At 40.5% G+C, this 19419-nt stretch overlaps 1 protein-coding gene across 1 annotated transcript in view; it reads right to left on the bottom strand.

Moving 5' to 3' along the window:
* The window catches only part of LDLRAD3 (low density lipoprotein receptor class A domain containing 3), a gene marked incomplete at both ends in the record, with an annotated part of 99810 nt that overhangs the window by 65174 nt on the left and 15217 nt on the right, over positions 1–19419 (bottom strand). The window contains one exon of the mRNA XM_084264231.1: positions 1990–2136. Coding sequence (XP_084120357.1) covers positions 1990–2136 — 147 coding nt within the window. The remainder of the gene's footprint in view (positions 1–1989; positions 2137–19419) is intronic.

The raw sequence follows: 19419 nt of genomic DNA on the forward strand, positions 1-19419 counted from the left end.
CAAAAGGATGGATGCTCATCCAGAAAACTGTGAACCAATCAAGTGGGATGGAAACATTTAAATAAAAAACCCAGAAGACAATTGTGTAGAATCATAAATTCATAGGTGCAACATAGCCTAGATTAGTGACACTTGAGTCTGCAGTCACAAGAACAACTTTTATGACCTGTCGCACTGCAGCTATGGACATTTTATTGTCAGTTACTATTTTCATTACTGCCTTCAATTCAGTAGATCCAACTGATTTTTGGTAAGTAAAATTTAGAACAGAGAGTCAGTGTTTTGTCCTGTTACTGATTCATAGTTAAATACCCAGCCCAGTCTTCATTAATGTTAATGAAAATCTTCATTAAGATTTTCTAACTGTAATAAGTGAAACAAAATTCATGGAAGGCAGATGATGACAAAAGTCTTAGGGATGGAGAACATCCTGATTATATACTATACAGAAGTGGCATCATTCAGCTTGTTTGAGGAGTAGAAACAGCACACCAAGAGTCATGTCAGCAGCATATTCATGAACCAGGTAACGAGGAACCTGAGAATCATACAGCTGTTGTCATGAAGAACATCTCACTGAAAGGTACAGGTTGAACTTCAGATGTTTTTTATTTTTGCCAAAGCTCCCACTAATATAAATTCTGGCAGGGTTTAAACAGACATGCATGATAACAACCAAACCTTAGAACAGGTCCATACTTTCCTAAAATGTTACAATCCAAGTAAGAGAAAAAATAAATTAACTGATCTTCAATGTTGCAACACAATCCTGATGCTTTAAAATGACTACAAAGTATCAGATGTTTTATAAAGATACTTTTAATGCCTTGGAAAGTGAGAGGAGCTCACCACCTTAGAGCAGTTATTTCGCATGTAGATTTCCACAGCAGAATTATTAAAGCCCCCTTATTTTAATAAGGGATGGATAGCTGGTGTTAAAAAAGCAGCATTGAGTGAAATGCAGAAGAGCATTTTTGCAAAACATGCTATTTCTCATCAGGTAATTTGGAAGAAGCTATACTTTCTTCCTTTGACTCTGTAAGTGAAGCTAATGATGTCTTCAAGTGTCCTGGGAAAGGTAAGCTTCTTATAATCCAGTTAAAGTTTAATGAAAACCTCCATAAAGTATATATGTAAAGGAGTAACATTTGTTAGATGAAAAGCAGTAACTTACTTCTCAGAAATGTCTCAGTCCTCTAGAAGCACGTGAAATTTGAGGGCTTTTTCACTCCCAACTGGATTTTATACTATTATGCTGTAGCATAATCTTGATGTCTGGGTAAAATGTGTGGGCTTGAAAGTTTCATACTAACTAATGGCTGAATAACATTAACTAAAACCTAACTAATGCTAAGAAAAAGATGCAAATCACAGAGGAAAACCAGATCAGACTTTTTTTAGCTCTCTAGAACTGCAGTTTCTGTAGGGAGGATTAAAGCAGGTAAACATCATTAGCCAATTCATGAGGTCTATTTTCTACGAAGTCAGTACAAAGTTTCAAAGGGTTAAGAATTGCATTTTGACAGGTGAGAACAAAAATAACCGGATACAACCAACAATTTTAAAATAAAAGGAACTAGGCTTGATGGTAGCGAAGGTCAATTTACAGCATGAGGCCAGTGTGCTGAAGCAGAATACACAGCATCCTTAAAACACAAAAAAAAAAAAAAAAAAAAACCAAGAAAAATGAATCACAGGGCATTGGTCTTCCACTGGAAGCATCTTAAGTCGTCTGTCTCAATTTATCCATCCGTGAGTAAGGGTTTAGGTACCTGCTACAAAGTGCTGTATTAAAACTGGACAATCATTAGAACCATGAAGATCTGAAATAATAAGAAAGGCTGTACATTTTTTTCTAACAATAGCTAAATTAAAAAACTGGCAGTAGCTTTCTTACCTAACAAATACTATAGAACACACCAGGAACACCACCTAGCCACCAAGCTTTGTGATACTAAGCATGTTAAGGTCATAGCAATGGTCACTTACGGCATTCCTTCTCGTCGCTGTCATCAAAGCAGTCTGGCAGCCCATCGCACTGCCAGGCCCCTGGGATACAGCGCCCGTTACTGCACATGAAGTTTCCAGGAATGTTGCATTCATTTGTGAAGTTATTCCCAGGCAGCAGTTGGCTCTCTGCAGCAAACAAAAGAGACACAAGTTCACCGGGGATTTTTAAAACAGGCTGCAGCAGCAGTCACTGAGCAAGCTGCTTATCAGTGGCTGAATGAGTGTGAAACAAATGGATCTTGACCCTGGTTGTTTTGTTATTATCCTATCAATATCTTGAGTATGGTACTGGGCAGCACTGTTTTTTTTAAATTAACATTTTACCTGTTCTCCATTTACACTTCCCATTTTACCAACTTCTTTCTTGCTATTTAATTTCTAGGAACATACATGCAGCATTCTAAGTATTCTCAGGTCAAAGCGAAGTTGGTCAAAAAAACCCCCTCTCTACTTCACAGTGTTGGTCTAAACATAAGTAAATACAGATGAGGCTACAAGACCTCAGCTCCATACTCCCATGCTTCTGTCAGATCACTACTTAGCTTGCAGGATATTTTGTCTGTGCTGTTGTTACTCAGGGGCTGAGAACTAGGTAACACGCTAATTCATACAAAGTTTTCAATTAAGTTTTAAACACACTGCTGCTGATCAAAGTTAGACTTGAGCTTCCAAGTATTCATGTAGTCTCCTGGTATATATGTGTCCACAGGCTAGTAAGGCAGTTGGCACATTAAAAGTCTGCAAAGTGGAGAGGTTTTAGTAGCAGGATACTGGAAATCAAGAGAACAGTGCAAGAGGGAAACCTAGAGATTTGCCTTCAAGGTTTAAAACTACAGTCATTCATTTTAATCTACTGCATTTCCCACTTTGTGCACTGTTTTTGGAACACAAATATCACAGAAACACCAACTTCAGTGAAGGAAGATAATGACACACAATGGTTTTAATAAGCAACAAAACTACATGTCATGTCAGTCTGGGAGAAAGCTGCAAAACAAGGCAGAGGATGAGAGAAAGAACATCCTTCTTCATCTTCTTCTGTCACATACCAGAATAGTTCCAGGCAACATGCACTTGACCAGCCACAAATCAGAAATACAAACCTTCCCACATAAGGATGGAGGTATCACTAAAATATGCTCCCACCTGCCACCTATCTTCATGGTTCAAAACCAGGAAGAACAATTTAAGATGATATGCTGCTTAATTTCCCTATCATTTACCCAGTTTGAGGACCAATGCATGATTTTTTGAACTCTGGGAGAGTGTCAGACCTACAGCCCACTTCCTCCATTGCCTATCCTACACCAGCCTGTTTCAAAGGACACATGATAGGAATGTTTCAGGGAGATGTTTATGCTTATGTCTGCCCCAAACAATGTATTTCCTCTCAAGTGTTATCTCTTGAAAATGGCTGACTCTCCTGGAAATGTTTTAAGAATCTGCCAGCACAGAGCTGATACCTTAATGGGAATTTGCCCTTAAGACAAGGTAATTCAGGAAAAGGTAGAATAAGGTCATCTAGGGCAGATGGGACAATCTCAGCCACTGGCCACACAGCCAGCACCAGCTGTAATTCTCCTGCTGTAGCACCTTAAAGAAAGAGACAGTCAGCAAAAAGCAATCCCAGGCTATGCAGCTGGCAATCTGATGTCTTTTGCTTTTAGCACTTTAATTCCCTGCATCACTGCTCTTCTGATCAAGAATGAATGGGTTTGCTCTCGACACTGCAGTGGGAAAAGGTTACAACCTAGAGCTCAACTCCAGCCTACTCCAGCACCACCATCACTACTTCCAGTAGCTTTCTGGGAAACACAGTACCCAACTGAAAGGCTGATTCTCTGTATCAGCAATATGCACAGTTTGTCCTTGGCTAATCCTGCCATGAAACACTGAGCAGATACAGTGCTGTCAATAACCACCCCTAGACTAGAGCAGTCTACAGCATCTCAGTGAAGTTCTACTGCTCTATGTTCAACCAGCAAGGGTTGTTTGGGGGGTTTTGTCATCATTTTTTGTGGTTTGTTTCTTGGTTGGGTTTTTTGCTTTAAACCAGTGATTGAACCATTCAGATAAGCCTTCATATCACCTGGTAAGCAACACCACACTCAAACAGCTACAAAAGAGGAAACTGTGAGCATTGCACAACCTGCTAACAGCACTTTTCCCTGCAATGACAAACTACTATATGCCACCACCAGATCAGAATACAAAAGAGAGGAGATACTCAGGTATTCTTTGCAATGTAAAGGTACAGCCAATATGCCATGTTCTAACTTTATTAAAAAGCATCCAAGAGCTTCAACAGCAGAACTCGTCTCCTTTATCCACATTCCTCCCAAAAAACAGCTTTCAGGGCAGTATGGTACCACTGGAAGACTTTCCTGGTAGTTATCCTGACTTATATTAGAGAGAATTTAGGAGTACTCAAATATTACCAAACTGAAATGTTGTGGCTAAGAATAAATCTTTGGTGTAAAACAAAAGTTATTTCAAGCTTGACAAGAGAACTAGGAATTAACGAGGCTTTTGCTCTCTGGCACCTTTTTGATGTTGCTGCCTAGGTTCTCATTCTCAAGACATCTTTGTTTCTCTGCAATACCTTCTTGTCCAAGCTCATACCCACATCTTTCATCCAACTTGCTCTACTTCCACATGGAAGCTTCACCTATTCAGAATGAAAAGTCTTGCTGTCAACACTTAAGTGAGTCCTCTTCTAGACTTAACCACGGTGCTAGCTAAGAACTGACACCAGGTCTCACAGCTACCTGCTCCAACCACAGAACTGCCTTCTCTCCCTAAGCATCATAGTGGTCCTGAGAAAAAAAAAATAACTTGATGCACTTCAAGCACTGTAACATCTCCTGTGCAGAATAACCAAAGTTCAGCTTCTGCCTGCTGCTGGTATCTTGCCTGGAAAGCTTTAGCCATAATCTCTACACTTTTTTAATGAGAAAATTTAGACCAAGCCAAATCATTGAAGAAACTTTCAGAGTTTCAAAAAACAAAACCCAAGAAACCATCTCCAAAAAAAGTTAGAGTTCCTTTACTTTCAACAACTCCTTTAAAGAAGTGCTGTATTTCTACCCTACTAAACTGAGGGAACATTCCAGGAACAGATACCAAAATTTTGTTACCAGCTAAGTTGTTTGTTTACAGGATTTCCTTTGTGATACAACAGATTTATCCTCAATGATCTTCTATAGCAAGGATGTATTACTAACCTTTTCACCCAAGAGGAAACAAAAGATACTGGCAGATCAAGTTACTTGTGGACAGCCCTTCGCAAACTTTGCTGGGGAATGGGCACACGGAACTCTGACTCAATCCAACCAAATTCAAAGCAACAGCTATTTCTTTTGAAACACGACTGCTAGAAGAGAGCTGCAGGTTACACACAGCAGTTTGAGAGTCACAGCAAGTTTCTAGAGGCATTGCCTGTGTGCATTACTGTATTTCCAAAAATCTATTGGTGGATAAAGAACTGTCAAAACAATTGCACATGTGGAACTGTTTTAAATCACATTGCTCCTTCGCTTCCTTCACTTTGCAAATTTCCTCTACTGGATGCAAAAACCCTCAAAAGCAATCCTCAATGCAGTCATCACCTCTCAACCCTCAGGAATGCAACGGTCCCGCCCACTCAGGGCACAGCCCCCTGCCTAACTCAGGGGGGCTCTGTGCACGCACGTGAAGCAGAGCAGCTTTACAGACACACACAAGACAGACATGGAAAGGAGCAGACCAGATCATCTTGTCCATTTTCCTAACAAGGTCTTAACTGATGCCAGGTTTTGTGCAGTCAACTTGGTATACTCCCTGTTGGCAGAGCAGAAACTCCTTCAGTCTGTCAGATCTGGCTTTCCAATAGTTGACACATTTACCCTGCAGCCTCTTTAATTTTGAATTCAACCCAAATATGAGCTACATGGATGTGTTCAGTTAAGTAAAGAAGGGAAGAAGGGGAAAGTAGTCCATTTTCACTGCAACACATTGCTCACTTTAAGAAGTATACCATATGGGTTGAATTAAAAAAAAAAAGAGAGAGAATCTTGTTTCACTTTGAAGGGGACCGAGTAAGGAATGTCAAAGTCTTTCAGCAGCCACTTCTAAAAATATTAGCATCTAAATATTTAATACTTGGTGAAAAAAAAAAAAAAGGAAAAAAATTAAAAGGACAAGTCATACTGAGCACTTCACATTGCATTAAGAAAGCAAGTCAAGGATACCTTTCACAAAAAAAGCCCTTTACCTGAAAGCACTCCAGATAACTACTCATTACAGAACAGATCAGTACTGACAACACTACTGCCTCTGTAGCAGAAAGTGTAATCAGTAAGAATAGGCAGTCGCCCTGGCAGAGCAGGTTTTGAGGAAGAAACACAAGACACTTATGTGTACAAAACACCCTTGTGAACAATGCCAGTAATTTCAGCCCCTTTGCAAAGAGGATCTATTGCCAAGGATAAAGCACCAAACCTTTGGCGTGTCTTTTGTGTGAATCACAGGATCTTCATTGGATACACTCAATGGACCACTCTGAAGTTTTTCAAATGTAAAGAGAATTATTTTATCCAGGCTTGTATGCAGCTGTGGGGCTGAAGAGTACTCAAGAAACTTTCCTATCACACAATGCACACAGTATGCTCCATACTTGAATGAATTTTTTCTTTCTGCCTATCCCCTTGCCATGTATAAACTCACATCAGGTTTGATTTCTGTACATCAGAAATCTGTTTTCACCCTCTTGAAATCTGCAACATGTTGTGAAAACAAAAGGATAGTGACTAAAACAAGTCAGTAGCTGGAATTTGCAGCAAGATGGCATCAAAAAGGCATACCTTCCATACCTGACAATATCTACTTACCAGCAAAACACATCACACTAAAGAAAAATAAGCAATAATAGACTTGAACAAACACGTTTTGATCTTCCACCATTCTCTTAAGAGACAGCAAATAAGCTCTGCAAAGTGCTCGGTGGGACATTAAAAAACTGGTTCCTCAAAGGCTGCAAAGCTATTTACAAATGCTTACATTCAGGTCCCCACACTTCTGTAAATTTAGCTGCTAAGGACAGATTCACATTATCATACTTCTTTATGTTGACATGAAGCATCTGACTCACTCCACATCTACTCTATAGCTATCTACTAATGCAGATGATGCATCCAGAAGCTGAACATACAGAAAACTCCAAACATTGTGCTTTGCCTATAACCTCCAGTTTAACATGTGCATGCATAAACTTCACTGGCAACAGAAGCACGTTGTCAGCAAGACAACACCAGTGGAATTAAGGTAGACTTAGCACTTACTGCACAGCAATAGAAGGCAGAGCCAATTTGTGCATATGCAGGACATAGTCAGGACTCCCACAGCCACACAGTCAGTGTGGCTCACTCAACCTCTTTACTACACTTTACCTATTGTTAAAATGGTTACAATTAAATTGTTAATATTGTTAAAATAAAAACAGGGCACTATTTTAAGAGGAAGGTCCCATACTCAGTTCAAGTTGGTAGGGAATAAAAGGATTGTCTATTAACAGCACCAATCAGATAAGGAAATGAGGACTAAGTTTCCTTTCCATCTCTTAAACACCTTTGATATCACCCAAAAAGTTGTTTGCAGCTGCATGCTCACAAGCATATCTTGCAAATCCCCATAAATGCTAGTCTTCAGCTTGATTTGCTTTCCTATGCATTACTGAAAAGGTGCCCTGCCAGAACAGAAGAAAGGCATCCCAGTGCACATTCAGGCTGTCTTTGGGACGCAAAGAATAAGACAAGCTCTCTTTCCCTCTGCCATGAAGCCTCTGACAACACCTAAGCCATCTGTCACAAGTAAAGGACACCTGCCAGTGATTATCTGACAACTTACATCCCTTTGAACAGTTTTAATCCCTATCCTCCCCTATCCTCATTTAAACTGCCTGATGATTACATTGCTTATGCAACATTAGAAGTTATGAGAGTTATTTGTAAAGACAGATTGACAGCCCCCCTGCAATATGTGTGCTCAAATAAGTTTCTTCACTGAAACAGCATCTAAATTAGTCATTATTCAAGGAACTGGTGGCTGTTAAGGTCCCCCTCCTTCGGTTTTCCAACTGTGATCCATGAGATGTGATGTATTCCATATCTAGCATTTTCAAGATTTAAAATGGATCACAGCTAGTATAAAAAGCAGAATCTCATATGGTTAGTTCCAATTAAACATTAAATACTACTGAGGCAAGTCCAAGTCAATGGAAAAGCCCTTTTTAGAACGTTAAAAAGGGTATCTTCTTTCTGTTTAGACAGAACTGCAGTGGCGGGAAGCACAGGCTACTAGTATTGGATGTCCATCCTTACCCATTAAATCCTCACTGAAAAAGATGCCTTTACTGCAGGCACACATCATGATCTCCACCATAAATAATACAGTATGTGTAGAATAAAAAATATTTTTTCAAATATCCTACTGTGATAGTTTAAGCAGTTGACACTATCCCTATAGGAGGCTGCTGTACTTCAGCACCTCGCCATGCAAGTGCCTGAATTAAACATAGTCTTCTGAATCTTTCCCTAATAAACATTTACTTTTTCCTTCCATCTCCATGTGCAGGAAGTAAGATAAGGTGAACAGGCTTAATTTAATCCTACAGCCTTTGTGGCTGGATTCTATACCTGGGGAACTGGGCATTTAAGTAGAGCCCCCACATTTGGTTGTCTCTAGTGCAGCTGCTTGAGTACACACGAAAAGCAAAGACACCTGCTAGCTCATGGGCTCTCAGCACAGTGAGTGTGATGGAAAAGAAACAGGCTATGGGTCATTAACAGTACAAAGTGAAGACACCTCCAAACCAGTACAAGCTTAAACAGAAAAAGAGAGGAGGATGAAATACTCATTTAGATTACTGAGCTGGGTGCACCCAGAAAGAGAAACATTCCCCAGCAACAAGGTCAAATGGATATTGTACTATTTTATGCAAACTAAAGCTACCCAAGAAGTGGCAGAGGTAAATACATCTCATTCTTAATACCTTCAAGGGATGTATTGCTATACCATCCTGAGGACATTATGTTTCTCTTCACAAAAAGAAAAGAGCAAAGGATTTATGCATGATAGCATAGAAGACCTACAACAGATTTCAGGATGGAATTTGGATTTCATGATCCCAGTTTGTGCTTTAGCAATATACTTTTAATTACTTGCCAACAGGAGTCAAACTGAAGCGTTTGTATCAAACGGCTGCACCTAAGAAATATTAAATGTGGAGTAGAGATAAAAGAGGAGATAACAGGCTTGAGTGTCTCATCTCCTGACAATCAGGCCAAGCTGACATTCTGACTGGAAAATACAGAGATTGTGCCTGAATGGTAACAGCAACAAGACTGAGTCTTATTCATTCACTTACAAATCTAAGCATTAAACTCCAAGGAGTGCATATGCTCCAGATAAGAACAAAGGAATTTTGGATCTGAGCTCTCTTCATCTCATGGTGAATAACATTTATGATTAAGGGGATGGTTGGACTAGATGATCTTTGAGGTCTTTTCCACCCTTAATGATTCTGTGATCCTTTATAAGGCAACGGAGCTTGCTGCGTGCTAGCACACAGCTACATTTCTTCCTAATTTTGGTTAGAGACTCCTGGATATTGATGGCAAAAGGGGCTAGTACAAAAAGGAGCCAGTACATGACCTCCAACTTCTTTCGAACTATAATGGCCACATGAGCAAATGGTTATCTTTACTGAACAGTTTCTCCAACCTGCTCACCCTCAGTCCCCCAAGATGTTACAGCAATCATCCAACCCAGACCACCCAACCCCTAGAGCAACAACAATACTCCAAATTTAGGATTGTTTTGTTAGCCCCAGACTCCTCTCAAGTTCCTCCCCACTCAGTGACTTTAAGCAAACTATGAAAGCTACTACTACGCAATGAATTGGAGCATGCACTTACACAGAACCCTTTAATAATTAACAACTTCTAGAATAGAAACATTTTACCTAATTATATGTTCCTTATATTCTCAGGAGAGGTTAGCTATTATCTCTAGGCACTTAAACAGAAAGTTAACACAGTCCAGAGTGAAATCTGAAATACAAAGAACAAATTCCACCAACTGTCATCATCAGGTATTGAACAGACACCTCATAATTTCACCTTACCCATGAGTTACTGCTACCTTTCTGATCTTCCAACAGAGCAGAAGACATTGTCACAAAATAATATTCCACAGCAGCACAGCTGAACAAAAGCAAGCATCCTCCCACCACCATACTCACTCCCTGGAAATGCCAACTCCAGACAGACCCTACTCTCTGACAGAGGACAGCTGAGCACTTACTGTCTCCACAGTGGCTCCACAGTCAGGTTTTTAACCACTTTAACTTCTGTGAAGCTCTAAAGCCAGGTATACATTTGTACATCTTGGTAAGGAGGATGAGGACAGAAAGAAAAGGGGGTTGCTGCACGAGTGTACAGCATATTCAATCTATTCAAGTACTATGTGTAGTCTTCAATGTTTTCAAGTAACTCATGTAGTCAGTAAAGAAAATTGAAAAGCTAAGACCTGCAGAGGATTCTTTTCGTTTCTGCTGCACTAGGAAAAGGTCTTGTTCTCGTACAGCAGTGAGCACAGTTATAGACCATTAGAGCTTTCAAACTGCAGTGATGACAACTGGTTTGTGCCTTTCAGTTCTCAGAAGATACCTCCTTCAGCACTTTGCTTTGGGTCACAGGGCAGAGGCAACCCTCCCTTGAAATCACTCCTAGCAATTTATCAGCTCTACTCCAAACACAGCACAGACATTAATAGGTCTGCTTGCCACTGCATGTCTTAGAAGGCACTGCTTCTGAAGGCACAGTCCTGGCATTCAGACAGATTATTCTGAATTTTACCTTCAGCATCAGAAAGCAATAGTCCTCTTCATCTGGGTGACAGACCTGCCCGTTTCTGAAACAGCTCTGCCTCACCTGTCCTGACTAGTGCCAACAAACTGACTTACACCCCTACAGAGTATCACAGCACTGTTTCCTGACAGCAATGCTGTTGCATGAAATGTTGCTTTGACTGCAACCAGGTTAGTGTCTGATGTATAATCCTTTTCCAGATGTTCTCTGGCTAGAAACACATAGGTTTTGAATTTAACTTCAAGCTTTAATTTGATGGAAGAACACAAGAGTACCGGTGGCAAAAAGATAAGCAATAGAAGTACATGTCAAAAAAATGCAACTGAGCATCTTGCTGGGGGTAGCAGCAAAACTAAAAAGAGCAAAAAAGAAAGATGCAATTTCTCTATTCAAATATGTGAAAAGCAAAGACAACTATTGATTTTATATCCTCCATACTCAGCAACCTTTAACACACTTAAAAAAAAACCAAAACCTGTAACAATGTGTGTAACACATTCATCACTATACACTGGCCACCCTACAATGAAGGGCAACAGCAAGTCACCCCAGAGAGCACAATACAAACTACAGACACCTACAGAGAACAGAAAAGATAAGTGTTTTTAGCATCTCCAAAAAGAGTTTTTCTCTTTTTTTTTTTGCTCAGCCCCTCTACCTTTGTGGTAAGATTTCTCCACAGCACCCTTATGGTAGTTTGCTATATTATCCTCCTCTTGGATAGATTCAAACCATGCTTGGAGGAGACAGTAACCGCAACTTGTATCAGATGAGTAGCAGTACAAGTACCTGACACAGCAAAGAACCTCAGATTAGTTATGACCTAAAAGCCTGAATTTTGAAAAAAGGAAGGAAGCCTAACTTTGTCTTGATGGCCAATAGAGTATCGTCTGCCTTCCCCCACACAACACTGCTGCACCTCACCAAACTAACAGCCACGCTATCTTCACCCAGTCTGCATTATCTGGTCATTTGGCGTTAGTCACCCTGAAAACACAGTTTAAATTACTCTCAACAGAGCATGGGCGTAAAGAGAGTAAGTAACTTCAGTCTTGTTTCTTGTGTCCCAAACTACCATCAATATCAAATCCTTTTATCAAACTCCTCCCTGTGCACGAATCCAGAAAATCTTCAGAATTGTACACCTCATGCTCAAATTACCACCCAGCATCATTTTGGAAAATAAAACCCACTTGATTTTCACAGCTTTTAAATGTCAGCTTACTTAAAGATATATATGAAATACTTTCTAAAGAAACAGGACTGCTGGGGGTTGCAACATCAGCTCTGCTGGTCTGACCCACCACAGGAACCAAATCCATCTTTATCAGGAAGGGCAGGTGGAGCTGACTGCAAAGTGAAATGATACAAATCACAGCCAAGGAATGTAAACAACTCTTCATGATGAAACTCTTCCTCCACCAGTCTCATCTCACAGCTCACTCTGCTGATAAGATAGGGTAAGAGAAATGTACTCATGGCCAACATCCACCTAGCGATAAGATTTCCAACCTGAATCTTTTTTCTTCAACAGGAACAAATCTTAGCACTAGTCTTGAATAGCCTATTGACAGGGAAGAAAGAAAAGTAGTATAAGTCTCATTGACAGATAAAACACCTTGAAAGTGGGAGGAGAACTGCTGCTAAGTTCTAGTTTTTCAGGTATCTTCCCTATGGATTCAACACAAATTTGCCTGTACATCACAAGCTGCAAAAAGTTACATTCCTTCTGCAAGACACAACAGAACAGGGAATCTTAAAGTGTTCTCGCAACACGGAACCTAATCAGTCACCCATAAATCTGGCCTTTAAACCTTTTAATATTTGTGAGAGATGAAACCACTCTGCTCCTTACAGATCTGTATATGGTTACTCTCTGTTGTCATGCCCAGATTTTGACTACTTGTTCTCTCAGCAAACACAGCCATCTGTCTAACGTTTTCCTTGGCAACGGGATACTGCGGACAGCATCACCAAGTATAAACCATAAGCTTGTGTAAACTAGTAAGGACAGATGGCAGAACTGGACAGTGAAGTCTTGTACAAAGTGAATGGCAAGATTAAAGGAAAATGTATCATCCCATTAAGTGACAGGAAATACAAGAAAAGGAATAAAGAACAATGAAGTCTGAACTGAAGTTGTATTTGAGATTTTGTGGTATGGCTGCAGAACCAATTAGAAATCCCATCAGTTTGGTTACACACATTTGAGGTGAGCAGGTAAAGAAACATTTGTCCAACCAATACTTAGCAAGCTGCTGGTCCAGAACAAGAGTGAACTCAGGTCAGCGCCAGCCAGCATCTGATTCCCAGGCACAGCTCACGCAACCCTCCCCCTGACAAGGTGGGGTGGAGAATGGGGAGGCAAAGGCAAACCTCCTGTGTTGGTGTAAGGACAGTTGACTGCACAGAGAGACGGAAAAAACAGCAACAGGACTGTTGTACAAAACTGCTGATGCACAATGGAGTTTCTCACCAACAACTGCACAACTTCGACCATATAGCTCAGACCCATCACAAAGTTGGACCATTTCCAATCTGGATGTCCTGGAGCCACACTGTGCCTCAGCTAGCCCCCTTTTATACTGAGCATGATGTCATAAGGTATGGAATGCCCCTTTGGTTAGTTTGGGTCACCTGTCCTACCTGAACTCAGGACAAGGTCTTACACCCAATTAAAGAAAAAGCCCTCAAGTGTTTTATGTGGAGAAACAACTGAATTCACTATTTCCCCACAGGCAAGTGCTACTTCAAGCTGTTCTGTTGTGCCATACAACAATGACTTAAAGGGTACACCAATGAAAAGTAATCACAAGCAGTTAACTGTGAGGCTGTAAATGTCAGTGTTAATTCTTTGCAGAAAAAAAAAGTTCTCTAACATGAGCTGCTCCAGGAGCATTTCACTACAGCGGTGGTTAAAGTACGCTGCCACTTACAGGCACAAAAATGCACTGATGTCCCTTGGAGTTGATTGCGGAAGTTGGAGTCGAAACACTGCCCCTTTCACCAACCCTATAATGCCCAAATTTGCAGTAATACAAAAACATGGAAAGGGAGGAGAGGATGGGAAAAGGCATTAACTATTGAAGAGAATGACAACCTCTTCCCTGCAGGATGATGCTAAGGAGGCGTTACATTACCTCTTCTCCAATGAGTAGTTAACAAGAATATTTATTATTTCTACAGTCTTCTGTCCACCACATAGATCACACAATCAACCTCTGCAAATAAATGCAGTTTTAGCTATAGGTACACATTACAGAAAAAAAAAAAAAATCTAGAAACAGCAATTTTTCTCACCCACTGAGAAAAAAAATAAATCAACAGCCAACAAAACACCAAATAAACAACCTCTGCACCTTCAGAGACCTTAGAGTCCAAGTACATAAGATGATGGTACAGAATGGTATTATTGGTCAATGACAGAAGCACTAACCAACTCAGATTAACTAACCATAGCTGCTCTCTGTACATACCTGTGACTAACTGAAGTTATATCTCCTCAACAGCTTCAGCTGTTCTAAATCAGAAATAATAGCCCCATCTTTCTCAAACCCCAGCTGTAAATTCTTGTCTTCTCTCTTAACTATCCAGTTGCATAAATTCCACCACAGGTAAGCTGTAAGTTCTTAAAAAGTTAACCTAAAAAGCCACCAAGTTTCAAGAGCATCTGCCATGTGAGAAGAGAGGGAGAACACCACACATACCCTGGAAGGAGGGTCATCCAAACACCTTACGCAGCTCTGGAAATGCACCCCTAGGTTAAAAGCAAAACAAAGACTGTAGCCTTTTGTAAACCAGATAACTATAAACCAAGATACTCCTGCCATTTTCAACTCTAGGAGTCTAATGAAATTGCTTGTTCTTAATAACTATGCCACAATTCTTTCTTTAAGCATTTAAGGACATTTTTTGAGAGCAGTAATGGTCTTGGTAGCTGCATATCAAAATCTTTTCCAGTTAAGGAGAGCTGCATGTTGCAAGCAGACGTGCCTTGCAAGCCTGTATGCAGTGAAGGCCAGCATCCCATGCTGACACCTCAGCATGAATAACCATCTGACAGGTGTGCCAGAGCCAGGCAGGATATGTAGGGCTCTGAACGTTAACTTACTGTGCAGCACAGGAGAGAAAGTGAAACAAGATGAAGTTATGATAATGATACCCTCCTGATGCTTTCAGAAGAGTAATTTATGCATTTAGGATCTGAATGCATGTCAGTACAGACCATCAGGAGGAGAAACTAAGCTGTGGTACGGGTAACAAGAAGAGAACTCCGGCTGTGCAAGTACATGAAAAAGCCACACCTAGGAAAGCCTGGAAGACACAGCTGGGATGTGAGGCTTTGCAGAGGGGCCAAGTCCAAGAAAGGCCAGGATACAGGCCAGAGTAACAAAACAAAAGATCAACAATGTCCTGACAATACAGAAAAAACTCATAACCTCTCACTCAACAACACTGAGCTAATTTCCAAGCGTGAGGAGACTGATGACAGATAATCACAATTTTAATCTACACAGAGAGAAACAGATCTGCAGACTTCCCTACCCTGGGAAGGCAACTCAGCTCCTGCTTTGAAGTCTTGCCCTAAGAACACAAAAAAATGAGACCAGAAACCTTTCTCTTGAGGCTTCTTAAAAAAAAAAAAAAAAAAAAGCTGGAAGAGGAACAAGAATGTTCTTCCAAACAATACACTGAAGCAACAGTTAAAGTTAGGGCAAGAACTTGCAGAAGACAATTGGAATGAACGAAAGGCAACAATTCAGGAGGAGAAAAGTGACTGTACTGTGTGCTAGTGACAGCACACTGCCAGAGATGATGGGGTAACACAGAATGACAGGGTTTGGAAGGGACCTCTGGAGATCACCTAGTCCAATCCCCTCTGCCAGAGCTGGTTTCGAATGTCTCCAGAGATGGAGATGCCACAACCTCTCTGGGTAGCCTGTTCCAGTGCTCTGCCACCATCAGAGTAAAGAACTCTTCAAATGTCATGTCCTAAGTCTATCTGGAGAGATGTTACCCTTACTTCAGCATTGAGAGGTTTCTCTTATAAAAGACGGTGTGCATTTGCCCTTTTCCCATATCTCTGGTCACACACCCTCCACTAAGCAAGCCTCAAAGAGAGGAAAGTGGGGGCAGAAGATGGGGCTCAGGAATGAGAGAGCTATACAACAACCAGTTATTTATTTGAAGTTGGGAATTTCCCATAATCACTACCAGAGATCTAGAAAATAATAACTTCAAGTGAAAAATAACAGCTTTTATAGCCACCTACCTAAAGCGTGACTTTCCTGCCATTCAGACTGAGCTCTCTGATATGCTTTACGCAGTAATAATAAAAACGTATGCAGAAGATAAAGTGACTCAGTATTTGCTGCATGGATTAGATTTCTGCTGCTTTCTGTAAGCAAATCAATAGCAGAAAAATAAATGGCATTTGCATTTTATCAATGGGAAACAGTGTTAGGAAGATACGTGGCAGCAGTTCTACTCAAGTGAGAGGATTTTCACAGGAATTTAGTTTCACTTAATCTATTCCCCTTATTCACTGTATCAGAAGCGCTAGCTAAGGGCAATGATGTTTTTCCATTGTAGAGGAATGTACAGCATCTGCCCCCCACACAGGACATTAATGTGAAGTGTGTAGTGTGGCCATGCAATCCTTCTGCAGGACACTAAGCAACCAATTCTTTCCAGCAAATACTGCCATGGCAAGATACCAACATACACCATGCATTACAAACTGCTTTCAAGCTGGCAGCAAAAAACAGGGGTTTGGTTGCAATACAGGCAATCTTGGCTTTTTCAGCAGTTGCCATGTTTAGCAGCACCATGAAGAACACTGGAAGGAAGACAGACAGAGGAAGGTACAATAAAAAGCAGAAAAAGTTCTGATGTGTGCATGAGATAAGTGATTGTTTCCCCACAAAAAAGATGCAACTGTGGTCAATGTTTCTGGAAAGGGCCACACAAGAAACAGTCCAGGATTTAGTCTATGTGGCATACCAGCTTGCTTGCTTTTCCCATTTTTTGCTGCTTCATTAAATCCCATCAATTCTATTTCCTTTGTTTCCTAAAATCCTCTGAACAGTTTCCAGCAAAGAAACCTATCACCTGCTTTTTAGATGTCTATCCTGGCCTCACAAGAAAAACAACAAAAAAGTAGTAAATCATGCCACCCTTCTCAAAGTGTCTGTAAGACAAAAAGTCTCAGAAGAGACACTTCCCAGTACACTCTACTTAAGAAAGAATATGCATGTGTATATTTCAGTCCCTAATCCAACTATTTTAGTTATCTCTCACTTGAGTCACTTGCAGCTTCCAAACCTGGATGTTTTATTATCAGATGGGTCAATCCACAGACACTCAGTTAACAAAAATTAGTAAGCTTCTGGTTAATTACAAAACTATTCTTGGCTTCTACGGCTTCATTCAACATTTTCTGCATCAGGTATTCTTCCACTGAGTCAAATCAAAACTCAGGAAATCTCTGAAACCTTGCTGTAACTCCAGGCATCATTTTGCTGGTTAAACAAACTCTAAAAGCTCTGCATTCCTCCTGGCATCAATCATATTTATGCATGCTACAAAACATACCTTCTGAAGAAGCCGGGGCAGACGTGTCCAGACAAAGCATGCCAACTGGCAAATACTGGGAGGGCTGCAGAGCAAACCTATGAGCCAGGGAGTCATCTACAGTTACCCAAATGGGAATCAGAAGGAACATGCAAGACCTCAGGAACTTTCCATGAAAACTGAAGTCCTTAATATCTCAGTGATCCAGAGAACTCAAGATGCCCAGGCAAAAGACATGGCTTCTACATACTCAACAATAAATTTTTTTACACTCAAAGTGCCCATCTACTTGGTTCCAAGGCAGGAGACATTTGTTTTACATAAAACCCAAACTGACACTTAGGATGGACTAAGTTCATAGACTTAGCAATCTTTATTTCAAGGTTGTAGGGAAAAAAGCATTATCACTTGCAGTAGCACTTGAGACTGGCCACGACAGATTCTCAAGAGCCTTGATGAATACAGAAATGAAACAACAGTTTCAGCATGTTGCCATTAATTTTGAGTCTCCCTGGCCTTGCTGGCCATTCCCATAAATACCAACCCAGCAGATATAATTGCAAAATAGGTACATATTGGCTCAAATCATTCTGCCAATTTAGCAGCAACTAATGTCTGAAAATTGCAGGGTGTAAGTGTAGCATAGTAGCTCTCTCACATTATGCTTTTTTACTGAGACTCCATTTGATTAATGAGAATTAAAGAAAGATATCACCCTTTGTGAAAACTTGTGTTTTTTCCCCTAATGTCTTGAAATAGAATTATCAGACTGTATTGACAACAATGACAAAGGCAGCGCAGCTCAGAAATGTGCATTTCTGAGTTTCAACAGTCATTTATTTCAGGTCAATGGGGACAGAACTGATAGAGACAAACAATGCCAAGACTTCTGCCAAGCAATTACCAAATCTGGGTAAGATCAGGCAAGGGTACAAAAAGGGCTACAAAGACAATGAGGGGACCCAGTACATCTCTTTTATGAAGATAGGCTGAGGGACTTGGGACGTTTTAGCCTAGAGAAGACTGAGGAGGGATCTTACCAATACTTATAAATACTTGAGGGGTGAGTGTAAGGAGGCCTCACGGGCAAGGTACAAAGCTCTCTGAAGTAACTCAGGTCCCTGCTATAACTTTGGAATATTAGTTAAACATTTCAGAAAGAGATCACATACTTCAGACAAGATAGAAAGGCGAATGGAAAAAAAATTAAGAAAGCAAAGACTTTCCTCCTACAAAAGAAGTGGAGGGGGCTTTCATTTAATACAACAATCTTCCCTAAGTCTTCACTTCCCAATATTGGCAAGTTACTGAAGTATATGGAGATCAGTACTTGAACACAAAAATCACTGGCTGAGAAGATGAGTCATGCACTTACATCATGCAGGCCATGAACTCAGGATGTTTTTTAATCTTGTTTTTATTACAAACAAAAAATATCACTATTCTTCAACATGCTTCCAAAAAATTGTGTTCCTCTTTATAAATACTAATGCTTAGTGACACCCTGTCACAGCAATTTAATAGGACAGCTATACCATCCTGCTAGCAGGACACATTATATGCCAACAGAAGACAATAAGCCATACTGTCTAGGACACAGGATAAGCACCATCACAAGAGACGTGTGATGTTACTGGATAACCTGCAACCTCATATCCTACATAATACATCCAGCTAGTTTGTTTTCAGAGACACCCATGCAGGGGCCTCCCAGACCAGTTCATTCCAGACCACCTCATTTGCCAGCACGTAAGAGGATTGTAACGTAAATTCCATGCATTCAAGAACTAGAAAAACTCAGTTTTGTGAAAGATACTGTCCACTCAGCTGCATTCTCCACCTCAAATCTTGAAGAAAACCTGTCTACATCTCACACTGCTTCATGTGGAATGAGACTCCTGTGACCCTGGCAACCAGCACAGAGGAAAGA

This window comes from Gallinula chloropus (genome assembly GCF_964237585.1).
Source record: "Gallinula chloropus genome assembly, chromosome: 4".
NCBI classification, from domain to species: domain Eukaryota; kingdom Metazoa; phylum Chordata; class Aves; order Gruiformes; family Rallidae; genus Gallinula; species Gallinula chloropus.